Here is a 26,270-nt window from a genome sequence, read left to right on the forward strand (position 1 = left end):
GCAACCATGGCGACACTATTTAAAACTGGCCCAAAGTCAACAAAACGGAACTCTCATTGACCATCATCTCTCCAATGTTCAACAACTATGAACCATGAAGGAAGATGAAAAAGTGTGGTTGCAACGAGCATGCCTTAAAAAAGTTCGATCATACAGAGGGTAGAGAAAAACTTGGATCTCGTTGCGGCTGAAGCTATCCACACACCACTCACAGATCAATCGATCTCCCAATCGCTCAATCTAGCGTTGCTCGCAGAAAGAGAGCTGGAAATATGATGAAGAAGAGGGGGAAGGCGAGGGGTTTATTTAAAGAAAGCACGCAAAGGGGAGAGAAGATCACACATTGGGGCGGAAGAGAGCTTCCTAGCTTCTTAAGTGGACCATGTGTTAAGAGCTTATGTTGAAGAGATGCAGGAGATGCCTACCAGCCCTACCTCCTGCCTGGAATACTTCCAACTGTTGATTCGCTTGATTTTTCCCATTTCCTTTTGCTCTAATTTCTTACCCTAAGCATTTGACCTTCATTGTGAGAAAGGCTACTGGTCCTCTTATTCACAAACAAAATCTTGTGACAACTTTTTCGCACACCTCAATGAACTACCCTATAAAAGAACATAGGCATCTCAGCTCACCCAGAAAGACTTGACTTTCAATATGTTGTAGGCAAATACTGAATTACTCGACAAAACCATGGATTTTACACTTCAGTCAAGCCACCTAGCCCAGTGAATGCAAACAACTAAAAACTCACACAGAGTTGAAAGGAAATACTGAATAATGAACACGCATAATTTGCTAAATACAACAGTGAAGGTGGAAGTTGCTACAGGGTTGTGACATACAACATATGCCATCACAGGGAGGACCAACACTATGATCAAGGGAGCGTGAATTTGGATTTAGAAGCATGAAAAGGCTATCAGTTGATGAGCATCAACCAGATTGTAAAGCTAAAACTGGCATTAAGGAAATACTACTGCCATAGATCCTGAGAAGAATTAAGAACTCAAAAGTTCTCTTTTCCGAATTACTCATATTATTGCCAAAATGATCTAAATAAATTGACAGCATATTCAAGTTCATATCACTCTTATCACATCAATGATCGGATACGGTGGCATAATTGGAAAACTTATGCCCGATATCTGATCAAGTCGCTGACAGTGTTATGGATAAAAACCTCCACAGCTGAAGACATGATAGCAACACATACCCTCCTACATACTTTAAATAACAAAACCTGCTGTATTCTGCAGTTGATCTATGTAATAACAGTTGGAGCGGATCGTCCAGTGAACTCCTGCATCTTAGAAAGCTTAAGAGCAACCTCCACCTGCAGCAGCACAAATGCAACAGAAGTCATGCCCAAGGATTATGACAACAGATCAGGATAAAAAATAAGAGTTGAGTATGAGTTCTTACAAGAGGGGCTAATGCTTCTTGGGAATCCCTCCCAGTCTTCGAAGCATCCTTCTCATATTGCTCGATGTAAAGACGGATGGTTGCACCTTCCGATCCAGTTCCGGAGAGGCGGAAAACCTGAAATCACGTTTAGAGGAAGCAAAGACACTAAAGCCTTAAAAGAGATACAAAGGTAAACACATCTTTCAAATATAACAATAATAAATGAACGAGCAATTATATCGTGAACTATAACGATACTTAAGCATGTCAGTAACTACTAACTAATGATGCAAATCGTCAACTTCTTGCATGATGGCAACTCTTCCCAACTTAAATTAATTTTTGTTGACAGTCTACCATCTTTCAAAAGTTATATAGGGTGGGGTAGATTCATGAATAAATTGGCCAGAAATCCAGGCCAAATCCAAATTGGTTTGAAAATGTCGGAAAATTTTGTGAATTATTTTTGAGGTCCATGAATAGCACAGGAATAATTTGAACCAAAAGATTCAGTCCTGAAAAATTATTTGTGAATAATTCAGGAACCAAATACTTTCCTTTGAAAATTTCAGAATCAGTAAAATTGTTCAGTTAAAATTTTAATAAAATAGATAAAATTCAAAAATTCAGAGACTAAAAAAAAATTGTAATATTTCTTTATCTAAATTTTTTCACAGTTAATTCCCAGCTTTTTAAAACATAAAAAATGAATTCCCAAATTAATCCAAATCCGAATTTACAAATTGGCCAGACGAATAAAAACAGAGTTATTCTCCTCCTGAATCATTCCTGAATCAAGATGTCAATTATTGGTGGGCAGCTAATTAGCCACCATAAAGCTTTTGTTGTGCCCTAGCTCAGAGATTGTTTTCAAAACAGAATATTTAATAGAGGATGAGGGAAGTATCAATTACCAATCGTGATCCATCTGCAAACAGATATCTGATACCCTGGTGCTTTGAGATAGACCCATCAACAGGATCTTTATACTCAAATTCATCAGTTTGCGCAACATCAGACACATCTGTCCTTATTCCCTTTATAATCCTGTAGAAAAATGTCAAAGTAGTTAAATGGACAGCACCATGAACTGTATATCAGAATCAGACCACTTTGAAACTCACAATTGCATAAGGTGAGTTTCAAAGTGCGACGTGATGGTGTTTAGCCCCGACACTTTCTCCCCTCGGTACCAATTGATGGTGTTTCCACATGAGTGTCTGTCACATGAGGGCCATGTGTGTATAGGCTTGCATGTGTGGGGAGTGTTTATATACATTGTTGTTGGCCTTGCTTAACAGCTCGAGCTCTTAGGATAAGCGGTTGTAACAACAATAACATAAGCTACAGCTGGCTAATGTACTGTTTGGGCAGACACTTGAAATACTTCAAATTGGGAAAAGGATTGGGGAAGGGGGAATGGAAGTTGTTTCTATGTAAACCAGGAAATCTGGGCCTATTAGCAGCAACTGCTCTCCTTTCTGGGTGTCAAGATCAGTAAATGACGTGGATAAGTTAGTGAAACCAGGACTTGGAAGGGATGTTGTCTATAGCAGGTACCATTGCAATCTTCTGGATTGTGATTCTTCAATGACCATATCTCAGTTAATCATTTCATCATTGTATCATTCTTTTCCTCTCTGTGAGCTTCATGGAAAATAACTTTAAACAAGAAGCTGAAAGCTCAAGAATTGAAGAACATACTTGTTCACATCAGGTAGAGAAGCTTGCAGCTTGACCAAATATGCCATTAGCTCCTTTGCTGCACCAGCATCAACATTCTACGAGAAAGAATTTGAACAGGTCAAAAAGAAGATGAACCATGGCCTGTGGTTCCAGGGATAAAGATCAAACTGTTAAAATAATAAAAATCATATCACATACTTCATAGTCATAGCGTGTATAATAATGGCGACCATAAGTAGCCCAATGGTGAGTAACTATGTCTTCAACAGTGATCAGTTTTCCTTCATTGAGATTGTCATTATTTTTATAGGCAAGAATAGATAGCCAAGCCAAAACTGCCCAAATGCCATCTTTCTCCCTTATATGATCAGAACCTGTAAGCAAAGTACCACCCCACAACCCCCCGGGGGGTGGGAGTGTAAGAATACTCAGAATCTTTGTACTTCTACTGTTTTACATACTTAAGAAAGATAGGGGAAACATAATCACCCAGAAAAAAACACAAAATATAGAACTTACCAGTTCCAAAACTTTCTTCACCACAAACTGAACACATTCCAGCATCCATTAAGTTCCCAAAAAATTTCCAGCCTGTTGGCACCTGATGAGAACAGAAAAAGGAGACCATGTAATCCCACTCAAAATTTTAGAATAGGCCATCTATGAATTAGTTTATGTGCTTTGTATTGTAAAATACCTCAAAAAACTTCAGATTTAAATGTTTAGCTACAACATCAAGTGCAGCTGATGTAGGCATGCTCCTGCAAGCAAAGATCCCAAAATTATATGGTGATTTTTCACAAGAAAAATAGTTCATGCAGAACTAAGAATCGACTGCACGTAAGAATGAAAGTAAGATACTTTCTGGGATAAAAGGGAAGCGTAAAATTTGCAGAGCAGATGGCAAGTAATTAACACGTGTACCTGGCAACTCCCTTCAGACCACCAGAAAAATATGGAATGGACTGTACAGCATTTGCAGCAATAATGGCAACAGAATCCGAAGGAGTCACAAAAAACCTAACGAAACACACTGTTAAGTTCACAGACAAAACACTCATTAAACAGCAAGTGTGCTAATACCTTTTACCAAGGACCATGTTACGATCTGCATCACCATCAGCAGCTGCACCAAATTCAGGCGGTTCCTGTTCTGGGTTTGTTTTGCCTAAACCCATGCGAGCAACTAACTCCTTTGCATAGGTCAGGTTAGGATCTGGATGCCCTCCACCGAAGTCTTCCTGTTTTTACAAAGCCACCATAAGAAGTGCAACAAAGAATGCACAAGAAAGCGTAGTGCAACACTTTCATCCGCACAAGAGACACCTATAAATTCATCAATACCTTTGGTGTGCAGTTCAGTAATGAACTTTCATTTGCACCAAGCTCTTCTACAAAAATACGGCTGGCATAAGCTCCAGCTACTCCATGAAGTGCATCATAACTGAAAACAAAAATGAATAAGATCTATGCTGCGCTACACAGGCTAAAATGATGAAGCCAGATCAGGTATAATAAATCCAAAAGTGGAGCCATCTGTATACCAGAATTTGAATTTTGGAGACGCAAGCAGCTTGTGGATAGACTCAAAATCAAAAATTGACCTGGACAATTAAGAAGAGAATGCCATATAAACTTGTGAAAGAGCAGCAACAGAATTGCTATGCATAGGAAGATTATATTACATTGCAATCTAGAGAAATAAATATAGTCCAAATAAGATAGATCCTTAAGCAACATTAACACTGTCACAAATGAGGTGTACATTACTGTCAAAACGAATAATCATTGCAACTGACAAAACCAAATTTGAATCTAAAGCCAAAAATTGTGCGCCATATTCAGAACCCCATGTGAAATTTCGGTATATTAAATTTGAATGCATAGTTAACCACTTCAGTTTTCTATTACCATTTCTGCAAACATTGCTACCATCATGTATGCTTGAATATATAATTTCTCCAAATTTGTTTGCTTGCTAACATGCTATTCAGGTGAATCTTAATTATTGAAAACTTCGTCAGGGTCCAAGAATAATAAAAAAGATGGCATGCTTTAAAAGCGTAGATAAATGAAAATACAAGATATCATATGGTTCTTCGTTCCGTTTCAACAGGTATAGCTACATGGGATTATGTTCAGAAGTCTTAGAAACTGGAGTCAAGTTATCAACATTATGACTTATTACTTTCATGCTCTGTCATCAAGTCAATCGTGAAATAATATTTATACCCTATTCCAATAGATATAAAACTTATTCAAAGAGAGAGAGAGAACTTAAGTGGCACCAAGTGAATGATTACTTACTTCATCAATTTGACATAATCACTAGCTGAATCAAAAACGTCAACGTCAAATTGTCCCTCAGGCCCATGAAAACTTGTTACACCTATATTTGAAATATCCACCTACAGAATTCATTGAGAAAGTTAAGAAAATAATAAAACTCTCAGAAAACATAAACTATTTCTCAAGGACTTTTTTTGTTCTCAGGGAGGGGGAGCTACACTTGACGCAAATAAAAAATCAATATGCTGCTAGCATATAGTCAGTACATCTGGTAAATCTTCCGCAATGAAGTACTCCTTCATTGATTTTGTATTCTCATATATCTTATCCGTAATTGCCTCGGGAGCAGGTCCACCATTTTCCATGTTGTATTTGATCCCAAAATCCTGAGAAACAAAGATTGTAAATATCATTAGAACATCTTGGGAACCGGACACAATTTGTTTAAAAAATGTTGACAGTTTGGGACACATTTTAAAGGTTTCAAGCAGTATCAGTTCATTGAGAAACAGCCAAGTATAGTCAACAACTAAATGGTCTAAGCCCTTTCTGATCCATTTTTTCCTAATCAAACATATAGTTTCAGATTCAATATAATTATGTTACATGATTTTACACAATCACATATAATGGGATACATAGTTGTCACGGTGTCTAGGAAACACAAGGAGTTGGAGGGGGCCTGAACACAAGGCAGCCACCTCAGTGACCAAGACAACCATAGTTGTCAAGGTGCTTGGATGCCTAGGCAATGCCTTGACAACTATGATAAGATATGCATGCATCAAGCATCATATAATCAACTATGATAAGATATGCATGCCTCTATGGCATTTGATTACTTGTTATTCCTAAAAGTCAGAGGTCAGAAAAATCAATGCCCCTTGGAAGTGTGTATTAAACTTTAGGACGCCATAGAGGCATGCTTGAGACTATGACATATGAGCACAAACCTCATCTTACTCGAAAGGTATCATTGAGACAATACCCTGTACCCGCATGAAACTCCTTTCATGCATGGAAACAGGCTTCAGTTTCAGCCATAGCCAAAAGTGAAATATTTCAGCGACTTTAATTCCAATTATGGATACTCGGTCAAAATTGTGCATATTATATGCCTTTAGTTGATTTCAAATAAAATCATTGAGATATTTCGGTTTTATCTCTGTTGACAACAAAACATTTCAGTAGTTTTAACCAAATCATTGTTATCAAATGAAAAAGAGGTGGTATCTGCTTAAATCATTGACTGCTCATGAACTCCAAACTTTGACTTTTCTCTCATTGAGGTGGTATCTACAAGTCATTTGATAACAATTTTTTGATAATTTTTGTTGGCTAGGTTCTTCCTCTCGTCAGGCCCAAATCATTGTTATCAAATGAAAATGAGGTGGACAAGTTTCTTTTGCAAGAACCAAAATTACCAAATTATATATAAGGTGGAGGCATCTTGCAGAAATATGGATTCAAGATATACTTGATAAATGACTTGGGGTGCCAGTGGGTAATGTAGTCCTAGATTGGTAGAAGACCAACTAGGAGCTAGTAAATCAAGATCTGATATGAACTGGTGAATCGGCTAGGTTTGATGAAATTAGGGATAGGGTTAGCTTAGGGTTAGGGTTTGATGTTAGGGTTATGTCAAGTCAAGATAGGGGAGTCTATCAATGAAGGTCTTGAGACGTTTTGATGGATGGAAGTGTGTAAATTTGAATCGGCAGCAGCTTAGGTTTAGGGTTTCAGGTTTTGGAAAAGAGGGGGATCTAGGGTTTAGGGTGGGAATTTGGGGCTAGGGTTTGGATTGATTATTCCTAGTGTAGGGAATGAAATTCGATTCAGGTATGGTGTGTTTCTGATGGTTGGATTGGTCTGTGAAGAATTTGGGTAATGAGATGATGTCCAGAAATAGGTGGGATGTTGTGGTTTGAATGGGGTAATGAGAAAACAACTTGGTTCGAGTATTCCAATTGGACAGGAGAATACTCGATCCAATTATGTGAAGGTGTTGTTAGCTGAATGGTTTGTTATGAATTTTGGGAGATAGGATGATTTCAAGAGATGGGTGGCAAAGTTTGGGTTTTGGAGTGGTTTGGAGGATTAGGAGAAGAATGGGTATTGATGGGATGGATCATTCTTACTATTGTTGCAAGGGCAGCTCAATTGGTTAGAGGATCTTGAATAAATCTTGAATCTTGATCTTGAACTTGTAGGAGATCTTCAAAGAACTTGAAGGAGATATTCAAAAGAACCACTTGAGTTTCACACCGCAAGGTGTCGATTGGATCAAACACTAATCCCACCAACGAACCACCCAGGCTTCCCACCGCAAGGTATCAATCAGATCAAACACCGATCCCACCAGCCTTGATCAAACACAAGACAAAAATCTTCAATGGAGAAGAAGAGCAGCAAAAGCTTTTCATTAATATCAAAATTCGTGTTCAATACTTGCCCACCTTACAACCTTATATAAAAGACTCAAAAATAGACTCCTACGCTAAAAAGGAAAGGCCTAACCCAATCCTCAACCTATTAGGTAACTTAAACTGACTAGGAAACTGAAATAGACTCAAAACAGAATCCTAATTCAGCCCTACTAAACACTTAAAAGAAAACTACTAAAATCACTTAAATTGGATCAGTGGTTCAACCAATTCAATTTAAAACAAACAAACAAACATGAAAATAAACTAAGTATAGAGCTACTCCCGTATGCAACCTATGTACCCTTACTTTAGGTCCATAAAGTAACCTATTACATTGAAAACCCATGGGATCAAAGGCCCAACATGTATATAACCCAACCCTAGACTTATTCCTAATAAAAGAAGCCCAATTTGGTGATAAATCTGCATCAATGGGTGGTTGGGGGAACTATATAACCATAATGAGCTGATTGACTGGCACCTGAAAGAGACTTGTTAGAATTGGTCCACAACTGATTCCCTCTCTCTCCCCCCCCCCCCAACCAAAAAAAAAAAAAACATATCACAAAGTGATCAGCTGCACCCCCATGCTTTAAGGTGTTCAGACAATATCATGATCTCAAGAGACAAAGAAGCTAGGTTCCCTGAGGTGATTCACGTAACTTAGTTGAATTGTATCTGCTCATAAGTCAACATTGTTAAAGGAGATGCCACATTATGAAAGACCAAATACCTTCACATCATAGCACGTTGCACGAAGCCCATTTTTTGTGTCTAGGGTGGTGGAATGGTAGAAATGGGGAGCCTTCCATGAAGAAGGCAGGCGGGATACAAATATAAAAGTAGATGAAGGGGTCATGGGAAAAATAAAAAGGGAATCAGGGCAAAGGAATCGTTCAGAAATATAGAAAATAAGAAGCATAAACTTGTCTTAAACACAAAAGAGAAAGAATTGGCACTTATTGAAGAAGAGAAAAATAAATCAGGAATCCTTCGAAGGAATTGGTTTTGTAATAAAGGAAGGATATTTGTAAATGATAAAATTGGAGAAAGCTTGGTGATAGTAGCTCATGTTTTCTCCATGAGTATGCCAACATGAAAAGGGAGAACTTCATAAGCCAGGCATATGTCAGTGGTACAAATCTTTTCTCACATCATCCATAGTTTCTTACTTAATGAATATCAACCATGCCCAATAGAAAGGGAAAAAAATGGAACTATTAAAGTGGGCCAAAGAAAAGAAGGAAGCACTTTCTCATTGGCCACCCAAAGTACGTACAAAAAGTGAAAAGAGTGCATGTCATATTTCCGACAAAATGGAATCAAATAACTACTAAGAACAAAGCCAATTAGGACCAAAATAGTAGAGCACTCCTCGAAGAAGCAGGACCAATCCCTCAATAAAAACCCATACAGAAATTTTGGGATGTGAGGTTGTTAAATATTATACCGTGAGGGGGAGTCTAAGTTGTACGGTGAGGAGGAGTGTTTGATGATGAGTTATTGTCTTGCTTTAAGTTTTCGAGTCAGTCATTGAGTCATTGTAATTTACTTTAAGTTGTCTATGTCTATATTAGTAACTAGACTCTTAGTAGGTTTCCTAAACATAACATATATTGTGGGACTAGACCATGACAGGCACAATTCTGAGTCCTATTGTGGTCTAAGATTCTCTCCCCTTTTCCCAATCAACGCCTCGCTCTCTTTCTCTCTCTCGATTCTCTTCTTCTTTCTTTCTTCTTTTCTTCTTCTTTATAGATTCTGGTTCTATTTGATTTTGTCAGAGGTGATATCATAGTAAATACGTGTATAATACACACATATAATTCACAGGACTTGCTGTACAATTGAAAAAAAAATGTATTTTTCTGTATATTTCCTAAGATACAGAAAAATATGTGTATGTCATGGAAATCTGCATTAGACACACATTATATGTCTAATACATATAATTTATTTTAAAAAACGTCAATTTCCCTTTGTCACTTTCCCTTCCACTTTTGTTTTCTAACAGAGAACCCCAGATCTGTCACCGCCATCAGCCATCTCCATCTCCAGCCACTCGTCACCGCCCCCTACCCATACAGACAATTGCCCATAACATCTTAACATCTCCATCTCCAAGGGTGAAAAGCTGAGAACAGAGGGTTAAGCCGAAGTCCGCCACCACTATCTCCAACTCCAGCTGAAATCAGCCACTTCAACTGTTGTTCTCCAACTCCAGCCAAATCTGCCATCGCCCTTGTGACAATATCAACACATTGAAGACTATCAGCAGTAACAAGGAAAAAGAAGAGAAGTGGATAGGGAGAAGAGATTGGAGAGAACTTGCCCATGGTTTGTTTTGTGAAAAATATGACCAAACCGTGGGCAGCACCTTATATTTAGAATGATGTAAGGCAGTATAGCCGACACAAGAAAAAGAAAGTACAATACCAATAGTTCCCTTACTAACCAAAACAATAAATAATAGAAACTGTGAGCCTGTGGACCTAATATATCGACTAACAATTGACACTTCCCCATAGTTTTCAAGGCAGGCACCTTGGTGTCCAGGCGCCATGATAATTAGGATCGCCTTGGAAGCCTAGGCGGCACCTTGTTGGTGTTGCCCAGGCCCATTCCAAAGCCTTGGGTCACCTAGATGCCGTAACAATTATGCACTCCTCCTCAAGCTGTAGCATAAACATCACTCATGCCCAGCTTGGAACACCCTTGTAGAAAAACTTTCTGAAACAAGGCTTTTGGTGAACAAATCTCCAAGTTAATTGTGAGAAGTAACAAACGGAATGGAGATCAACTTTTTCAGCACTGCATCTTGAACAAATTGACAATCTACTTCGATATATGCTTCGTCCTCTCATAAAAAACAGGATTATTAAAATAGCCGCTTGATTATCACAAAAACATTTCCATTGGCTTGTCAGTAGAATAGCCAAGTTCTTGAACAAAGGATCGAAGCCACATCAATTCAGCAGCAGAGTGAGCCATAGCTCGATACTCGGCTTCAGCACTAGAATGGGCAATAGTAGTCTGTTTTTTACTCCACGTAACAAGATTACGTCCAAAGAAGGTACAATATCATGTAGTTGATTGTCGATCACCATCAGCTCCAGTCCAATCAGCATCAAAATAACCAATAATGCTAGTGTGACCATGACATCGATAAATAAGTCTCTTCCCTAGAGCACCTTAAAGATTTCTCAATATACAACAGACTGCTTCCCAATTAACCTACTTAGGTGTTTGCATGAACTAACCACAAAAACAGCAAATGAAATGTCAGGTCGGGTAACAATAGGATATAGAAGTTTAGCAAAATGACTAATACTGATGCTTATCTTCAAACACTTTGTCATCAAAAGCTCCAAGCTTGGCATAAGGATATAGGAGTATCTATAGGCTTACAGCCCAACATTCCCGTCTCACTCAGAAGTTCAAGAACCTACTTCCGTTAAGACAAACCAAGTCCTTTTTTTCTGTGAAAAACCTCAATGCCAAGAAAATAGCTAAGAGGACCCAAGTCCTTCATTTGAATATGTTGTTGTAAGTAGGTCTTAATCCATGCAATCTCAGATATATCATTACCAGAAACAATGATGTCTTCAACATAAACCACCAGTACAATAACTTTGGAGTTCTGACGTCGAACAAACATAGAGTGATCTAAGTAACACTAAAAAAAACCAAATGCAGAAATAATTTTGCTAAACTTATCAAACCACGCTCGTGGGGACTGTTTCAACCCATAAATGGCTTTATGCTACCTGCAAACTTTTGTAGTGTCCTCCCCTAAGCAACATACCCAAGAGATTGCTCTATATAAACTTCCTCCTACAAATCACCATATGAAAAGGCATTCATGATGTCCAATTGGTAGAGTGGCCAATCAAGATTAACAGCCAAAGAAATCAGGATGCCCATCAAATTTAACCATACCACTAGGGAAAAAGTCTCAAAGTTGTCAACCCTAATTTCCCACTCCTGCGAAACCAGACACCACCATCTCTCTTCTCAGTCAAACAGAACAGAGTTCAGCTTCAAAGATGTATAAATCACTGTATTTTCCCTTCAGCTTCAAAGAGTTATGAATCACTGTATTTTCCCTATCTAATATTCTCCACTGAAATAATTGATCTTAAAGATGGGTGTTTACCTGCCAGTTGGTCTTTGTTTTGTAATTAAAAATGTCAATCTAATGCTAACGGTCACATAAGAAGAGTTGCCTCACGTCCATGACTTGTCGGGGTTTTTTTTTCATTCGACGTTTTCTATCCCAAAACCATTGCTTTTTTGGATGTTCTGATTGGTTGTTGGGATTTTGTTTTTATTTCTATGCATAGTTGTCAAGGCGTCCAGGCCACCTTTTCTTGAAGGTCGCGTTGGTTTTCTCCTCCCCTCCACCGCCTTCAGTCGCCTAGCTGCCTTGACAAGTATGATTCTATGTTTTCCATCCCTAAGGCCTAAACCACTACTCTTTTGGAAATCCTGATTGGTCTGTGAGGCCTCAAGTTGATAGTCAGGACTCAATTTGTGTTCTACATGCTATTATTTTGCTTGAAGAATGATGTACATGCTTGCTGAATAGTGAATATATGCCCAAATTTTTAAATCAGAATCGTATCAAATGCGTATTAAACGTGTGCCATATCTTTACCATGCGTAGTTTTTTATGCCAGATTTTTTAAAGTATTATTAATGTCTAGATCCGTTAAATACCCGTATATATCCGTAACCCTTTTTTTTTTCCATACTCGAACTTACAAACTATGGGTGATACATCATAGAAAATCTGTCTGTTGCAGTCCTTCAATAGTCAATACCCAAACCTATTGCAAACTATACACTTTTCCATAATATCTTTCTCATAAGATCTCACCACTTTAAGCAGCATATATGTGAAGTTCACAAAAACCCTCCTAACTAGGAAACCCAATATAGACTTGTAAATATAATAAAATTTACCCTGCCTTGTATCACATCGTTTTCCCTTTTCCTCAAATGAAGTAATAGATATTTAGTAACATAATCAAGTTCCTCTCTTAACATTATTTCAAAATGGCAAAAAAAATAAGGCATAAAATTTATGGGACTCATGTTGAAGACACATAATGATACATCCAAGTCATAGTTTATCTATACAAGGTCTAGATCCAGAGTGAATCAGATTTATTTCTGGTAGGTCTTATCAATCCAAGATCCTTTATCAAAATGCAGATCAGTTATGGGTGGATCCGGATATTTAAGCGTACATTTAGTTATTTCTGTACTAAAAAAATATGCATCGACCCATTGTTAGTCCAGGATCCCTATCCAAACCCAACCAAGATCTAACATACAAAAGGGCCATTACCCAAAGCTGCCCCACCTATGCAGGGTTCTGGGAGGATGAATTTGGAGTCAATCCTAACCTTTGTCATTTTTTGCACTCAATGGCCGCCCTCGAGACTCAAACCCGGACATCTGCCCTAGCAGCCCAAATCTTTTACCATTGCTCATAGTAATGGCCTGTAACCAAGATCTAACATTAATGTAGTCCTAGATAGGTAGGAGACCTACTAGGAGCCAGACAACAGGATCAATAGCAAAAGGGGTTGCTGGTTCGAATGGACAGCACTAGGATTTAGGTTCATTCTAGGATTTAGGATGGGAATTTGGGAATGGGTCTTATATGGCTTTAATATGCAGGTAGGGGGTTATTATGGGATAAAAATAATTGGATTTGGTTAAGTTTGAAAAATCTGTAGAATTAGGGTTAAGGTTTCGGGTTTTAGGAATTAGGAAATAGGCTGAATTTAGGGTTTCTACTGGGAATTTAGGGCAGGGTTTTGGATCGAGTATAAGGGACAGTGAGAGGGTAGATCGACCAGGTTTGGGGCTGGTTCTGATGGTCAGTTATGGCTGGACAGATTTTAGATGGATTAGGGTTTTGGGGGAATTGATGGGATTGATGGGGGAATGGGGCTGCGAGTGATTCAGAATTAAGGAACTCAAATAAAAAATAAAAAAAGGGGTGTTAGGGTTGACTGTAGAAGGTTAGGGGAAGAAGGGAATAACTAAAATTAACAAACAACTCACCAGATTTGCAGTAGCAGCAAGTTGAGGAAGCTTGATTGAAGAAGAAGAAGGACCTCCCGATCTACAAGATGCAAGGAGTCGCCGGAATCCACCAGCCCTCACCCATGATATAACTCACAAGGGGTCTTGATATGACTCACAAGACAATTCTCAGAAAAGAGAAGCAGCAGCAGCCATGGCCAGCAGCAAAAGTCGATTTTTTTTTAAACATAATTGGTGGGGGAGCCTCTCCCACGGTTTCTATTAAATAAGAGGCCAAAGGCCTTATTCCTAAATCTATTACAATTCAAATCTCACTTAAAATCGTGGAGAGGTGGACCTACTTAAAAATAACTTAGAACTTAAAGTCAAAAGACCTGTCTACCCTTAGTAACTTAAAACAACTTAAAACTACTTGAAATAAAAGAAGATTCTCTACTAGCCAATAGGATAGAAGAACCTATTAGCCAATAGGAGCACTTCACTTAAATTAGACCAATTGAACCAATTGGATGCAATCAATTTAAACCGGTTCAATTAAAACACAAAATAAAAACTAAGTATAGAACTGAAATAAACTAAACTAAGGCTCCTATTAAACCCCTAAGCTTAGGGTGGCTTCTTCAATTCGAGGAGGCTAGGGTCTGCATCAAACATTCTTAAACCAAATCCAACCCGATATTAAACCAGAATTTGAGGCCTAAGATCCAAATCCAGTTAAAATGTCGCAGATCATAGCAGGCTTCAGATCTGATCTGCTCCATTTTATGCCCTACAGACAGAAAGAGAATCGCTAACCAAAACTCGATTTCCCCAGCTTGTACAAATTACTACTCATTAGATTTTTAAATATTTTAGTTTTGGGAGGTTAAGTGGTTTTCACCTTTGCTTTTCAAATTCTACAACATAGAAGGAAAGCATGCAAAAAGTCTCATGGTAGCTAAGCAATTGAACTGGAAGAAGTGAAAATATGATGAATTTCTAATTCTGCTTCGCATAAAAGATGACAGGAAGGTGGCAGCTTTAGTAGGTAACCCAAAAAATTAAGACATCTTCAACATACCTCATGAGGGCCACCAGGATTATGACTTGCAGTCAATATAAATGCTCCTGTTGCTTTGGATCCCTGATATTTAAATGCAATGTTTATCAGTGAACATGATAAACTTGTTTATAGTAGCTTTACTTGGACATGAATATGATAATTTATTTTTATATTATTTTTTTTTAAAGTGAACTTGTTGGATATAATATTTTAAACCCAACATTTAACTTACATCAGCCCCAACTCTTTCACGGATTACAGCTGATACAGCAGGTGTTGAAAGTAATCCATTTTGTCCTACCCAAACCCGTCTTACTCCATTTGCCGCTGACATTTTAATAATAATCTGCCAATTTTTTAGGACAAAAATTTAGCACCAAAATGACTGTAAAATTCACATAGAACTCAAAAAAAAAATTTGGCCTCAATACAGATACCAAAAAGACATACAAGAGGTGGATAAATTGAAAATGTAAGTGGGAAAAATGAAATCTGAAACCTAACACGATATAATCATATCATTACCTAGTATATAATAATGCTGAAAGAAAGCAACAGTTTTAGGTAAACTCACTCCCATGTTTCCCCACATGGTTCAAGGTCTCAGTTTCAGACCTGGTTTCGGCCAGGCAGAAAACCGAATTGGGGCGAGATCTCAGCGGTGCAGTTTTTTTGGTTGAATTCGTTGCTTGGTTTCAATGGGTTTTTGACCTAGATAGGTCATGAAACTTGGTACACAGCCTATTTTTGGCCATTTAAACACAATGGCACTATCAGATTTTGAAAAATCAAAGTCCAAATAAGAGTTTGACTTCGGACCCTAGGTTGGTAGGCAGTAGGCTACAACGTACACGGTCTCTAATAGGCCCTATTCTATACATAATTTGGTAGTAGAAAGCATACAATTAATGTAAAACAACGTAAATAAGCATTAGGAATACAATCTTGTTGTCGATCGATGTTTCCAAGAGTTTCTTGGAGCAATTCAGCGATTTTCCATGAAAAAATGGTAAGAGAGATCAATTTTTGGAAGTCCACAGCTTTTCCCACTGAGATGACCGAGACCTATCGAAATCTCGATCGGTCTCGGTTGAGATAAGGGCCTTTTATAAGAATTATAACTGGGTTTGGTCTGGTTTCGGTCAAACCAAGATCTCGACCGGGACAAAATCTCGGTCGAGTCGATGTCTTTTTTTTTATTTCGTATAAGGTCTCGTCTCGGACTTTAAAAAAATGAGATATTACCGAGATCTCGGTGAGACCTCATTCCATGGTTCCCCAAAGAGCTCAAGGATACACACAAATGGAGAAAAATAAAATGTTAATTAATCAAAATGACACTAGGACAAGATGCTCAAGAAGCAAATTTGCAGAGTTAAAATTAAATTAATTAAATGTTCAAAGCAGTTGAAAGCCTGACCTTCAGTTCAATTCTAATAAGAAAACTAATCCTTATGCCAAAGTTCAGTCACAAAATCGGAAACAGAGTTAATGGAAGTAGTCCTTCATGACATCAAATAAAATAAGAGTACCAAGTGCATAATAAAGACAAAAAAAATACCTGAATGGCATCTTTTGAGAAATAACGCCCATCACCAGAAACAACAAGTGTGGCACCTGTATTTAAAACTGATCAGCATCCTCTATAACAGATATAAGCAGTTGCAAAAAATTAAGTCAATAGAACAAATAAAACTGCTTAAAATGAAAATACACCATATGTTGATCCTCTAGTTTATCAGTAATTAGCTCTAAACAAATAGCTGTCAGTGACTGATGCGGATCCAGGGTCACAAAACCCAACTCGGATCTCTTATGGGCCCACCCAATCAAAGAAACTCAAATAGTGATGATAATGGAAATGTTTTAATTACAGAAATCAACTAACAAAGCAAGCACTATACGTGAGTGGAGAGGAGTTATAAGTGAAAGGGCCAATGGAATCAAAAGTAAAATAAGGACAAAACAGAATTTTAGTTAAGGAGGAGGGAATTAATGGAAAGTGGAGGATTAAATTAAAGTAACTATATTGTGGGGGAGGGGCTACCATCTTCAACCTCAAGACTTCAAACAATGGCGGAAAACAGCATAAGACAAAGGAAAGAAATCCTTCAATTCTTCTCGATTGGACCTGAACCTTCAAGAGGAGGATCGCAATTCACGGCACTCTTAAGGGTACCTAATGGCCTCCCTCAATAGGAAGCAAACAAGACTTTCAGAGATCTGTAACTCCCAGTGATATCGTTAGATTCAAATCTGAAATAAGGTTTAAATCAAACGATGCAAGGGAGTTCAGGAGGCAGGGATTGGGGATTTTGAATCGCCCAGGTAAGAGTTTCCTTTGCCCAAAATCTCAGGTTAAATTGCTTGCTTATGGGTGGCAATCGATCAGCTTATGTGGGGACTGTTAGGTCGGCCAGAACAGAGCACACAGTAGAAGTTTAAGAAACTAAGATAAACGAGGAGTGGGGAAGAAAAGAAAAGATTAAGATTAAGGAAAGGAAAAGCGGAATCGTAACTGAAGAGAGAGGGAGATCAGAGGAGGAGAGAAAGATAAGGGCAGCTCATGGCAGCCATCAGTTTCAACCCACATAAGTTTTCATTCAAATCTCTAATCTGTCTATACGATGGTTACAAGAGTATTTAAGGACTCAAGCAATCCTAATCCTTGTCGAAGTCTAAGTTAGAAATCGACTCTATTTTCAATTGAAACAAACTCTAATTCTATCATGATCTACAACAGGAAGGAAAAAAACCAAAAACAAAACAAAAAAAAGCAAATTCAACTCTAATTGAACTCTACCTTCCTACGACTCCAACATGTATAAAAAAATTACAAAAAGACAAGTCCTAATTCCTACGCAAAACTGCATCAGCGACTAGGATACATTAGCTCTATGATGTATGATATGGAATGTTGAGCAATTAAGAAGAATCATATAGATAAATTCAGTATAGCTGAGATGAGGATGTTGAGATGGATGTGTGGCAAAACTAGGAAGGATAAAGTAAGGAATGATCATATTAGAGCTGATTTAGGAGAAGCTCGAATACATGATAAGCTAAGAGAAAGTCATTTGAGGTGGCATGGCCATGTTCAACAAAGGCCTTTGGATGTTCCAGTCTGCAGGAGTGATTTGATTCAGATTGAAGGAGCAAAAAGAACCAGGGGGAGACCTAAAATGACTCACGGAGAGGAAAGACATGCATTGCTTAGGCCTCGTATCAAGTATGACCTTGAACAGAGCTAATTGGAGGGTAAGGATCCATGTATCCAACCCCACTTAGTTGGGATAACGCTGAGTAGTTGTTGCAGTCTAGTTATAAGCAAATAAGAGTCCCAATTATGATCAGCCTGCTGGAAAGGGGAGCAGTTGTAATATATACCAATTACAACCACACTGGTCCAGGGTTTATGACAGCAATTTCAACTTTAGAAGCAAAATTATTCTTAAGTGTCATAACACTAGTGACACACACCGACCCACAAAATCAAAATGAAACTGTCATAACCAGGCTATAATGCAGAAATGTTAAATCAGATTCAAACCAAGCTACTCCAGCAAACAAAAGAATTAACCTTGGATGCATAAAGGTTTAAGTATCGGTAGTCGGTCGGGTGATTTTAAGAGACGATCGTATCGTATCATATCGTTGAGATCGAATCAAACAATACAAATACGCATAGAAATGGTCAAGATACACATGGAAATACACTTTTAGAACAAAAACAATATAAATAAGCAATATATAATAAGTGTCATGCATAAAACCTAAAATGGTGAATAATGTATAACCAAACAAGTGCATTAAATTGAAATTGTAATAAAGATGAAGTTTCTCACATGTTGTAATCGTCATACAAGAGTATTGGATGATGCAAAAGGATGATGTTGTAAGCTTGATTCGTTTTTAGTTTAAAAGTGTGAAAACCAAGATTAAATGCAATATTTTAGACTCTTGGTTGAGAGTTTTCCTTCATTTTTCATGGATGCATAAAGCAGTGGTCTACTGGTCTACAGTTAAAAGGAAATGGTGGTTTATCTATAGAGATGTTGTGTGGTTGTAAAATTTGAGTTAATGCTGACAAAAAACATACTCTTCATCCCATTATAGTAGACTTGGATGCTAGCATTCATCACATGACATTGAGCACAGTCACTCTATGGATATTGATTATTTCATTACTTGTGATTCTTAACCATATTTTTTATATTTTGAACTTTTCCCTAAACTAGAACAAATTTATTTACCTTATTATTTTTCCTAACAGTCGGCAAGCACTGACGCAACCGTTAAGTTGCACTAATGCAACCTGTTGGTTGCAGGTTCAAAACTTGGAAACAGCCACTCCTGCGAAGCAGGGGGTAAGGCTGTGTACATTTATTTGCCCCTCCCAAACCCTGCAGTAGCAGGAGCCTCGTGCACTAGGACGCTCTTTTTTTATTTGGTCTAACAATTCCAATAAAAATTTAATAAGGGGAATGACTTGACAGTTGCCACCATATTGGTGGCAAATGCATGGTAACCATGTCAACTCAATCTTTCACGTGACTGCTCAGATGATGCTCAAATTTTGTGCACCGGCGGACCTCAATGTCCCCTGCCCACGTGTCCAGTTGCAGCCCAATTGGAGTTAACCACATAGTAGAAAAAACCATTAAAAAATTCAGGTGTACAAAGAGGGTGCTATGAGGAAGTATATGTCATTACATGGAGGATAATCAATGAATTTCAGGCTGAAATTACATGGCCAATCCAAATTATTTCCTAGATATCCAATGACCAGATTTGTCACTTCACTCTTCCACGTGGTAGAACAAGTGGCCATGGTTGCAATGCATTTTTCACCATTCGAGGTGACAATAAGTTTTTGCCCTCTATAACTTGGTTCATTTTTAACAAATATGCATTCTATATATAGATTTTCCCTGTATTCCAACTGGAATCTTTGAAGTTCCTCCAGAATTAAGACAGACAAAACCTAGTCTAACATCGGGATTTCACTCCTGGTCCAAACAGTTTAACCATTAGATCCTGTCAATAGTTTAGAATATTTTAGCTAAAAGAAGGAAAATATAATTCATATTTAGGCCATAGTCAGTGCTTCTGAGCGTGAAGCTCAAACAACTTCAATTGCTGTCCAAATATTGTATATGAACAACTAAGTAACAGGTCAACTAGAAAATTCACTCCGCAGTACACCACAATTAGAGTGGGTGCAATCATGATGAAAGAATGTTACACATTTCTATTTAGTATTTGACAATGACAAAGGCTACTGGACGCAGATGCTCAGTTGGACATTTCACCTGCACTTGTTTAGAAAATTAAAAAAATAATAATAATAACCAACATAAACTAACAGCATGAATCTTAACAACTTCTGCTGAAACAGAACAGATACATACTCAACAGAACAAGGTGAAAATGTGTTACATATCCTGTTCAAACCATAAAGTACTAAAACATGCAGCCTCAATAAGCTACAGAAAATAGATAAAGAATTTTGGATGTTGCATCCCCTTAAAATGCTTCCATGTTACAGACTACAAGAGTATGATGCATCAAGAAAAATAGGATACTTACCCTTAACCTTCTGAGCAGTTAGTGCATTGAATGTTGATTGAACAAAATTATGCAAGTAATGAGGTTGCACAAACACTTTTACCTGAGAAAGACAGCTCCCATATCACTATAGAATTCATAAATGCCAAAAAATAATCCTTAAAACAAAAATCAAAGATATAAATGGGAAAGAGAAAAAGAGGAAAATACTTTGATCTTTGCTTAACATTAAAATGTCCTCTAGTTACTCTAACATTGACGACAAGCACGCTTAATTGCTTACACTGTAAAATGCCCATTGAAAACAGGATGAAGTTTTTGCTTCATCCAATATCTCGTCATGAGGAAATAACGACTAAGAAAGACACTGAAAAGTGAAAACTTAAGTCATTATGCTTGGGAGAACAAGGTTGCAGCCCAATTTTCAGAACGGAACTTGGAGATAGGGGAACTCTTCTCCTAAGAAGCTTGGAAAAAGCCACTATGACCTAGACATAGAAGACAATCAAACTTGGTACACTGACACAGATGGGGGCTTGTCCTTTCTCTCAGACTATGATACCTTGCTTGAGAAAGAGGGGAAAAAATTAAGAAGTTGGTCCATCATGGGAAAAATTGGTCGATGCGGAAATATAAACTAATTGTAACCACCCTCGTTCCTCGTCAGAGGAGGAATCTCAGTCGTGTTCCTTCACATGGATAAGGTAATCCATGGGTATCAATCCAGCAGAAAATATCAAGATTTGAGAGAAGGATGAGGCTCAAAGCCTCAAACCATGAGCAGGAAGATGCTGCTAACATGAGGAGCACGGGATCATTTCCTTCATACTATTTTACTAAATCCAACTTTTACTAATCTAGGACGTATGAATTTTTCTATATTCAATAAATGACAATTAACAAATTTTTAGTGATTCCAATTTTACAAATTTTAGTAAATACAGATTTCCTTTTAATTAACAGTATCGTCTATAATTTCTTTCAAGGGCAATGGTCCTATTGTACTTGTAGGCTTTTTAGATTCTGAAATTACCAAAGGGATTTTTAGAAAATTCCAGAATCCTAATAGAATATAAAATAGCCAGAGCCCACCAGAGAATTGGTCCAGTGAGTCTCTGATCAGTTCATATGTTATTTTGATATTTTATGTACTAGTTGAGGGAGGTTTCACTCAAGATGTAAGTTGCTATTGCTATTCAGATATTGGCATTCCTTGTGGCTGTACTATGATTCTTGAATGCTATTCAGACCTGCAAGAAAGTTCTTTATACTTTCTCAATTGCTCTTTCGAACATTTAGTGGATCTGCTGAGGTTCTTTGCCTGTGATTGATCAGTCAGTGGAGTCTTTCTGCCTTTATTGGAGCTGGTGAGATATTTTAATTGGATCTGAATTGTTCCTTCTCCGTTTGATTTTCTTGCAATTGTTCATTGCCATTATGATGCCCGGTTGCAAGAATCCTACATAGAAATCAATTACTGATACCAAAACTTACAGATATCACAGTCAAAGCAAATATCCCTATCCAAAACAAATATCTCAAAAAACCATCCCTGTCATTCTTCTAGTTTCTCCTTCATACTCCCTCACCCACCATCAGCCAAACATAACTCTCAATGCTTAAACCAATCCATTATTTGACCACTAGATCCTCAACTAATGTAGTAATACCCTGTTTTCCAGATCATTAAAACCTCATTCCCCACCCTTCAATAAACCTAAAACCAGAAGTCAAACGATAACCGCCCTTTAGATTGTCCAATCAAAACCCCAATCTAGGGGCGCATTAACTGCACAGGATTTGATTCCTTTGAACATAGAGGCTCTTAACCTTCCCCTACTTTAGAACGGAACCTGAAGAAACACTACATTTTCCTTTCTATTCCTCATGGTCCCTTTATCTTGTGATCATCATCATCATCAGCAGCAGCAGCAGCACGTCCTCCAGTGAGGTCAAAGCAAATGCATCTGCTTCTAATTAAGGAGATGTCCCTCATCCAAACTTTTTCTATTCTCACAATATAACTTGTCTCTCAAAAAGGAAAAAAAAGCAGCAGAGGATTGCTAATACTTCCTAGAGAATATCTATCCATATTGATAGAGTTCTGGAATAAGATTTTGCTCATCAACCTTCTCATTCAAAGACTAGAATTGCAAATTGGTGCATCATGTGTAACCAAGATAATGTGCATGTTTGGAAATAGTGTTTATTGGAATCTTCTGCACCCAGTAAATCCTACCAAAATGTTTGAGGATTGAATAGGACCATCTCTGTAATTTTTTTTTTTCTCTTTTGGGTTGACCCTCTTTGTATTTGACAGACCAGAAATAATCTGAATGAACCATCGTAATCATCTGAGTAATAGCTTTTTTGTCGAAAAGTAACTATGAATGCACTGTATCAGAAGCTTACGAATGAGGATTTTAAAAAATGAAAAGGTGTTGTTTCAATAGTGAATGAACAATTTCATCTCTACAAAACAGTTAAACCAGTTGAGAATTGAGATCTCCAATGGGAATTTCACAATCCAATTGCACAAGAAACTTAAATCTTCATTAGAAAGCAGCCAAATAATTTCAAGCAACAAGTTTTTTAACAAGGTGCATCACTGTATCTTGAGAAACAAATAACAAGGTCTGAAAACCCAAAAAAAAAATTTATTTTGCAATTACCATCTGTGGATAAAAAGCATCACTGATCTATACCATTTCTCACTCTTATCTGACAACTGAATGGATCAATAAGAGCACAAAAGCTTTCAGATCAGGAGAAAAAAAAAATGAAGACCACTGGAAATGCTAATACAACAACCAAAATTGAGGAAACATTGACCAGAAAGCTTCCAAAACATGTGCAGCTGTCAGATGAATAGAACAGAAACCAGAGAAGCTCTCTGTGGATCAACACAATTCCACTCTCACCCCCTAAAAGATCTTTAACTGCAATATTGGGTACAAAAGTAATATTTAGGAAGCACTGATTATATGTTGGATATGGTTGCATAATATCTAGATTATTATTCTGATAATATGGATTTATATAATAAAAGGGCAGACCTTGGTGCAACAGTAAGGTTGCTCCATTTCTAACTAGTGGTAGCTGGTTTGAGTTGGGAAACAGCCTCTCCACAAAGCGAGGGTAAGTCTGCGTACATTATGACCCTCCCCAGAACCCGCAGTGGCAAAAGCCTCGTGCACTGTGTACACCCTTTTTATGGATTCATATAAAAACTGTTATCTACTTGAGGCAATTAAATTAAATTACTGAACTAAATACTCCCTCTGTCCCACAAAGATAGTCCTGTTTGAGATTTTTCACTGTCACAAAATATTTGTCCATTTCAAAAATCTTGATATGAAGTTTTTTGGGATTTCCCATAATGGCCCTCTAAACCATAATCATTCCTCAATTACATAAGACAAACTAAAAGGGGTAAAGTTGGAAACAGGGTTTGAATTAGTGAGTGATTAATGTAGTAAAAACAACATCCTTAAAATGTCGATTTTTTTCTTCTTCAAAAAGAGTTGGGATTTTAAAACCACATTAGTAAAACAGATTATAAGAAGCAGACTAAAAACGGTACTTGTGCATGGAAACATGAATCCCAACTGGTATACAATTAGCTTTTGATTGAAAGGTCAACTGAGCGGGGAGAAAAGGAAAACAAAAGAGTCCAGAATTGTCACCCAGAAAGAAACAGGTGAAGACGATGATTTGATTCATATAATTTGGTTAGTTCCCACTCTTACTGAATTGTAAGAGATGCTTCACATATATAGGAAGATCGGGATCCAGAGATGCCAACACCAATTGACATGCATACTAGATGTTCCTACTTGACCAATATAATTAGATATGGTGCTGCCCTTTAAGCTGTGGATCGACCGTTCTCTCATTTTATTGATTATTCCTTTCCCACCCCCAACTCCAAAATGTGCTTCCTCTAACTCCTACACCACTAGGAAGTCAGGCACCTCAGACCCTACAGTCTTTCCTAAACAGAAGAAAAATCAAATGGCCAACAAAATCGACCAAATCCAAATCAGGCTGTCAGAAGATTCATAACTTAAGCATCTAACACCAATCGAAACACGAATGCTATAGGCAGAAACCGCATCAAAAGATCTAAACGAATAAGAGAAGATCAAGTGCTCTATAAGAATGAACACAATTCCGTATATTTAAATTACCTTCTTCCTTAGACCAGATGTCCCTGGCTTCTGACCATCGAAAGGAGTGGTTTCAACACGGGAAACCTTAAACATCACCATCGCTTCGTAGGTCGCCTGCAACCAGAAATTGAGGACTATATCAAGAAGAACGTGAAGATTTCGAGAATTGGAAGAGGAGAGGAGGATAAGGAGATGATGCGTTACTGCTTGAAGTGTTCCGGACGAGAGTCCGAGACTCTTGCTTGAAAATGTAATAAATGAAAAGTGGCCAAATGGAAAAGCGACTTGTGGGTGCTTTTTAGTGGCCAAACGACCGCGCTGTTCTCGATCCGAAAGAAGCGGGTTTAGGTTTTAAACCCCAAATTGCTCTTTTCTTTGATTAAACCGCTGCATTTTAACCGGATGCCGTAATAAACCAGCAAGAAAATTTCCACAACGGCATAACTGGGTCAGTTGTTCGGGTAATCCTCGACCCGGATCATTCCTGGCTGATTTCCGATTCATTCACCTTCTTTGGTATGATTTCTATTTCAATTTTGGATTGATTTCATGCACTAGTTAAGAATTAGATTTTTTGTAAAGAAACTGAAATTTTCTTAGGGGTAAGACCTTTTCTTGCCTTGATCTGAATCAGCCGATCTAGCTGATCCCGATTTAAAATACTACCTTGTACCAGTGGCCTTTACTGCTCAATGACACGGCTAGGGGTGTCAACCGGTTGGGCTCGATCGGTCTAAGTCGGGCCTCACCAGTTTTACAGGCTACACCATGTCCGATTGTTTAGGCATTCGGGCTTGCCTTGGGCGGGCATGGTACGGTTTCATTTCAGTCGATCGGTGTTCAATCTTTAATCAGGGCAGTCTTATTTAGGCTAAACAGGACTAAACCAAGTCCAAAACGGACTAATGAGCCGTTTAACTCTAAACGGTCTCTAAACGATGTGGACTTACTAATTGACATGCAACCAGAATTTTAAGTTCAAGCCATCACACCATTGGGCAGTCACAGTACACCTCAATTCAAAGTCAAATAAAACTTATCCCAACTAAAATAGCAGCACAACACCGAATAGAAACACATCTAACAAAGTAAGTAGAGGAAAAAATAATAGCAGCACAACACCGAATAGAAACACATCTAACAAAATAAGTAGAGGGGAATAAAAAAAATAGCAGCACAACACCGAATAGAAGTACATCTAACAAAGTAAGATCTAAAAACCAAAACTAAGTCTCATCTCACCTACATTAAGTGTATCTAACCAATAAATATCAAAGACCAACAAAGAAAATCTAGAGGGAAGGGAAGGGGAGGGGAAGTTTATAAGTTAAAGGGTCGGGCTAGGTCGGGCTAGGTCGGGCTGTAATCGGGCGGTCTAGGTCTGGCCAAGAATCGATCGGTCAGATCGGGTGCCCGACAAGCTAGGACCCCACAATCAGAACCGCCCAATTACTAAACGTCACTACAAGAAAACTCATTTTTGGCGACGGGTTTTTTCCTTTGCCAAAAATCCAAATCCGTTGCTAAATATGTTGGCGACGGTTTTCTGAGCCGTTGCAATCACCGTTGGCATAAATGGTGCAGCCAAAATTAGGCGACGGAATAAGGGGTTCCGTTGGGAAA

The 26,270-nt window shown here is 38.0% G+C and overlaps 1 protein-coding gene across 1 annotated transcript; it reads right to left on the reverse strand.

Annotated features, from left to right (window-relative positions):
- Positions 1–998: 998 nt before the first annotated feature.
- LOC122651500 (phosphoglucomutase, cytoplasmic-like) lies at positions 999–24,836 on the reverse strand. The gene is made up of 18 exons (XM_043844907.1): positions 24,666–24,836; positions 20,497–20,578; positions 16,469–16,524; positions 15,140–15,253; positions 14,926–14,988; positions 5,646–5,765; positions 5,398–5,498; positions 4,635–4,694; positions 4,435–4,534; positions 4,174–4,331; positions 4,015–4,110; positions 3,788–3,851; positions 3,610–3,691; positions 3,289–3,464; positions 3,109–3,185; positions 2,319–2,451; positions 1,423–1,539; positions 999–1,333 (listed from the first exon to the last, which is right to left on the reverse strand). Exons 1-18 carry the CDS (start codon positions 24,744–24,746, stop codon positions 1,262–1,264), a joined length of 1,752 nt encoding a protein of 583 aa, XP_043700842.1. The 5' UTR covers positions 24,747–24,836; the 3' UTR covers positions 999–1,261.
- Between the last annotated feature and the right edge of the window lie 1,434 nt (positions 24,837–26,270).

The sequence above is a fragment of the Telopea speciosissima genome, chromosome 2 (assembly GCF_018873765.1).
Source record: "Telopea speciosissima isolate NSW1024214 ecotype Mountain lineage chromosome 2, Tspe_v1, whole genome shotgun sequence".
In the NCBI taxonomy this organism is placed as follows: Eukaryota; Viridiplantae; Streptophyta; class Magnoliopsida; order Proteales; family Proteaceae; genus Telopea; species Telopea speciosissima.

What these genes read in the sequence shown, in the direction of transcription:
- LOC122651500 (XM_043844907.1), bottom strand. Translation starts at nt 24,746, where the DNA reads ATGGTGATGTTTAAGGTTTCCCGTGTTGAAACCACTCCTTTCGATGGT. An exon ending in TTGCGGAAGATTTACCAGAT is followed by an intron (nt 5,499 to 5,645) that starts GTACTGACTATA and finishes TGAATTCTGTAG; the next exon opens with GTGGATATTTCAAATATAGG. An exon ending in ATACACGCTATGACTATGAA is followed by an intron (nt 3,186 to 3,288) that starts GTATGTGATATG and finishes TCTTTCTCGTAG; the next exon opens with AATGTTGATGCTGGTGCAGC.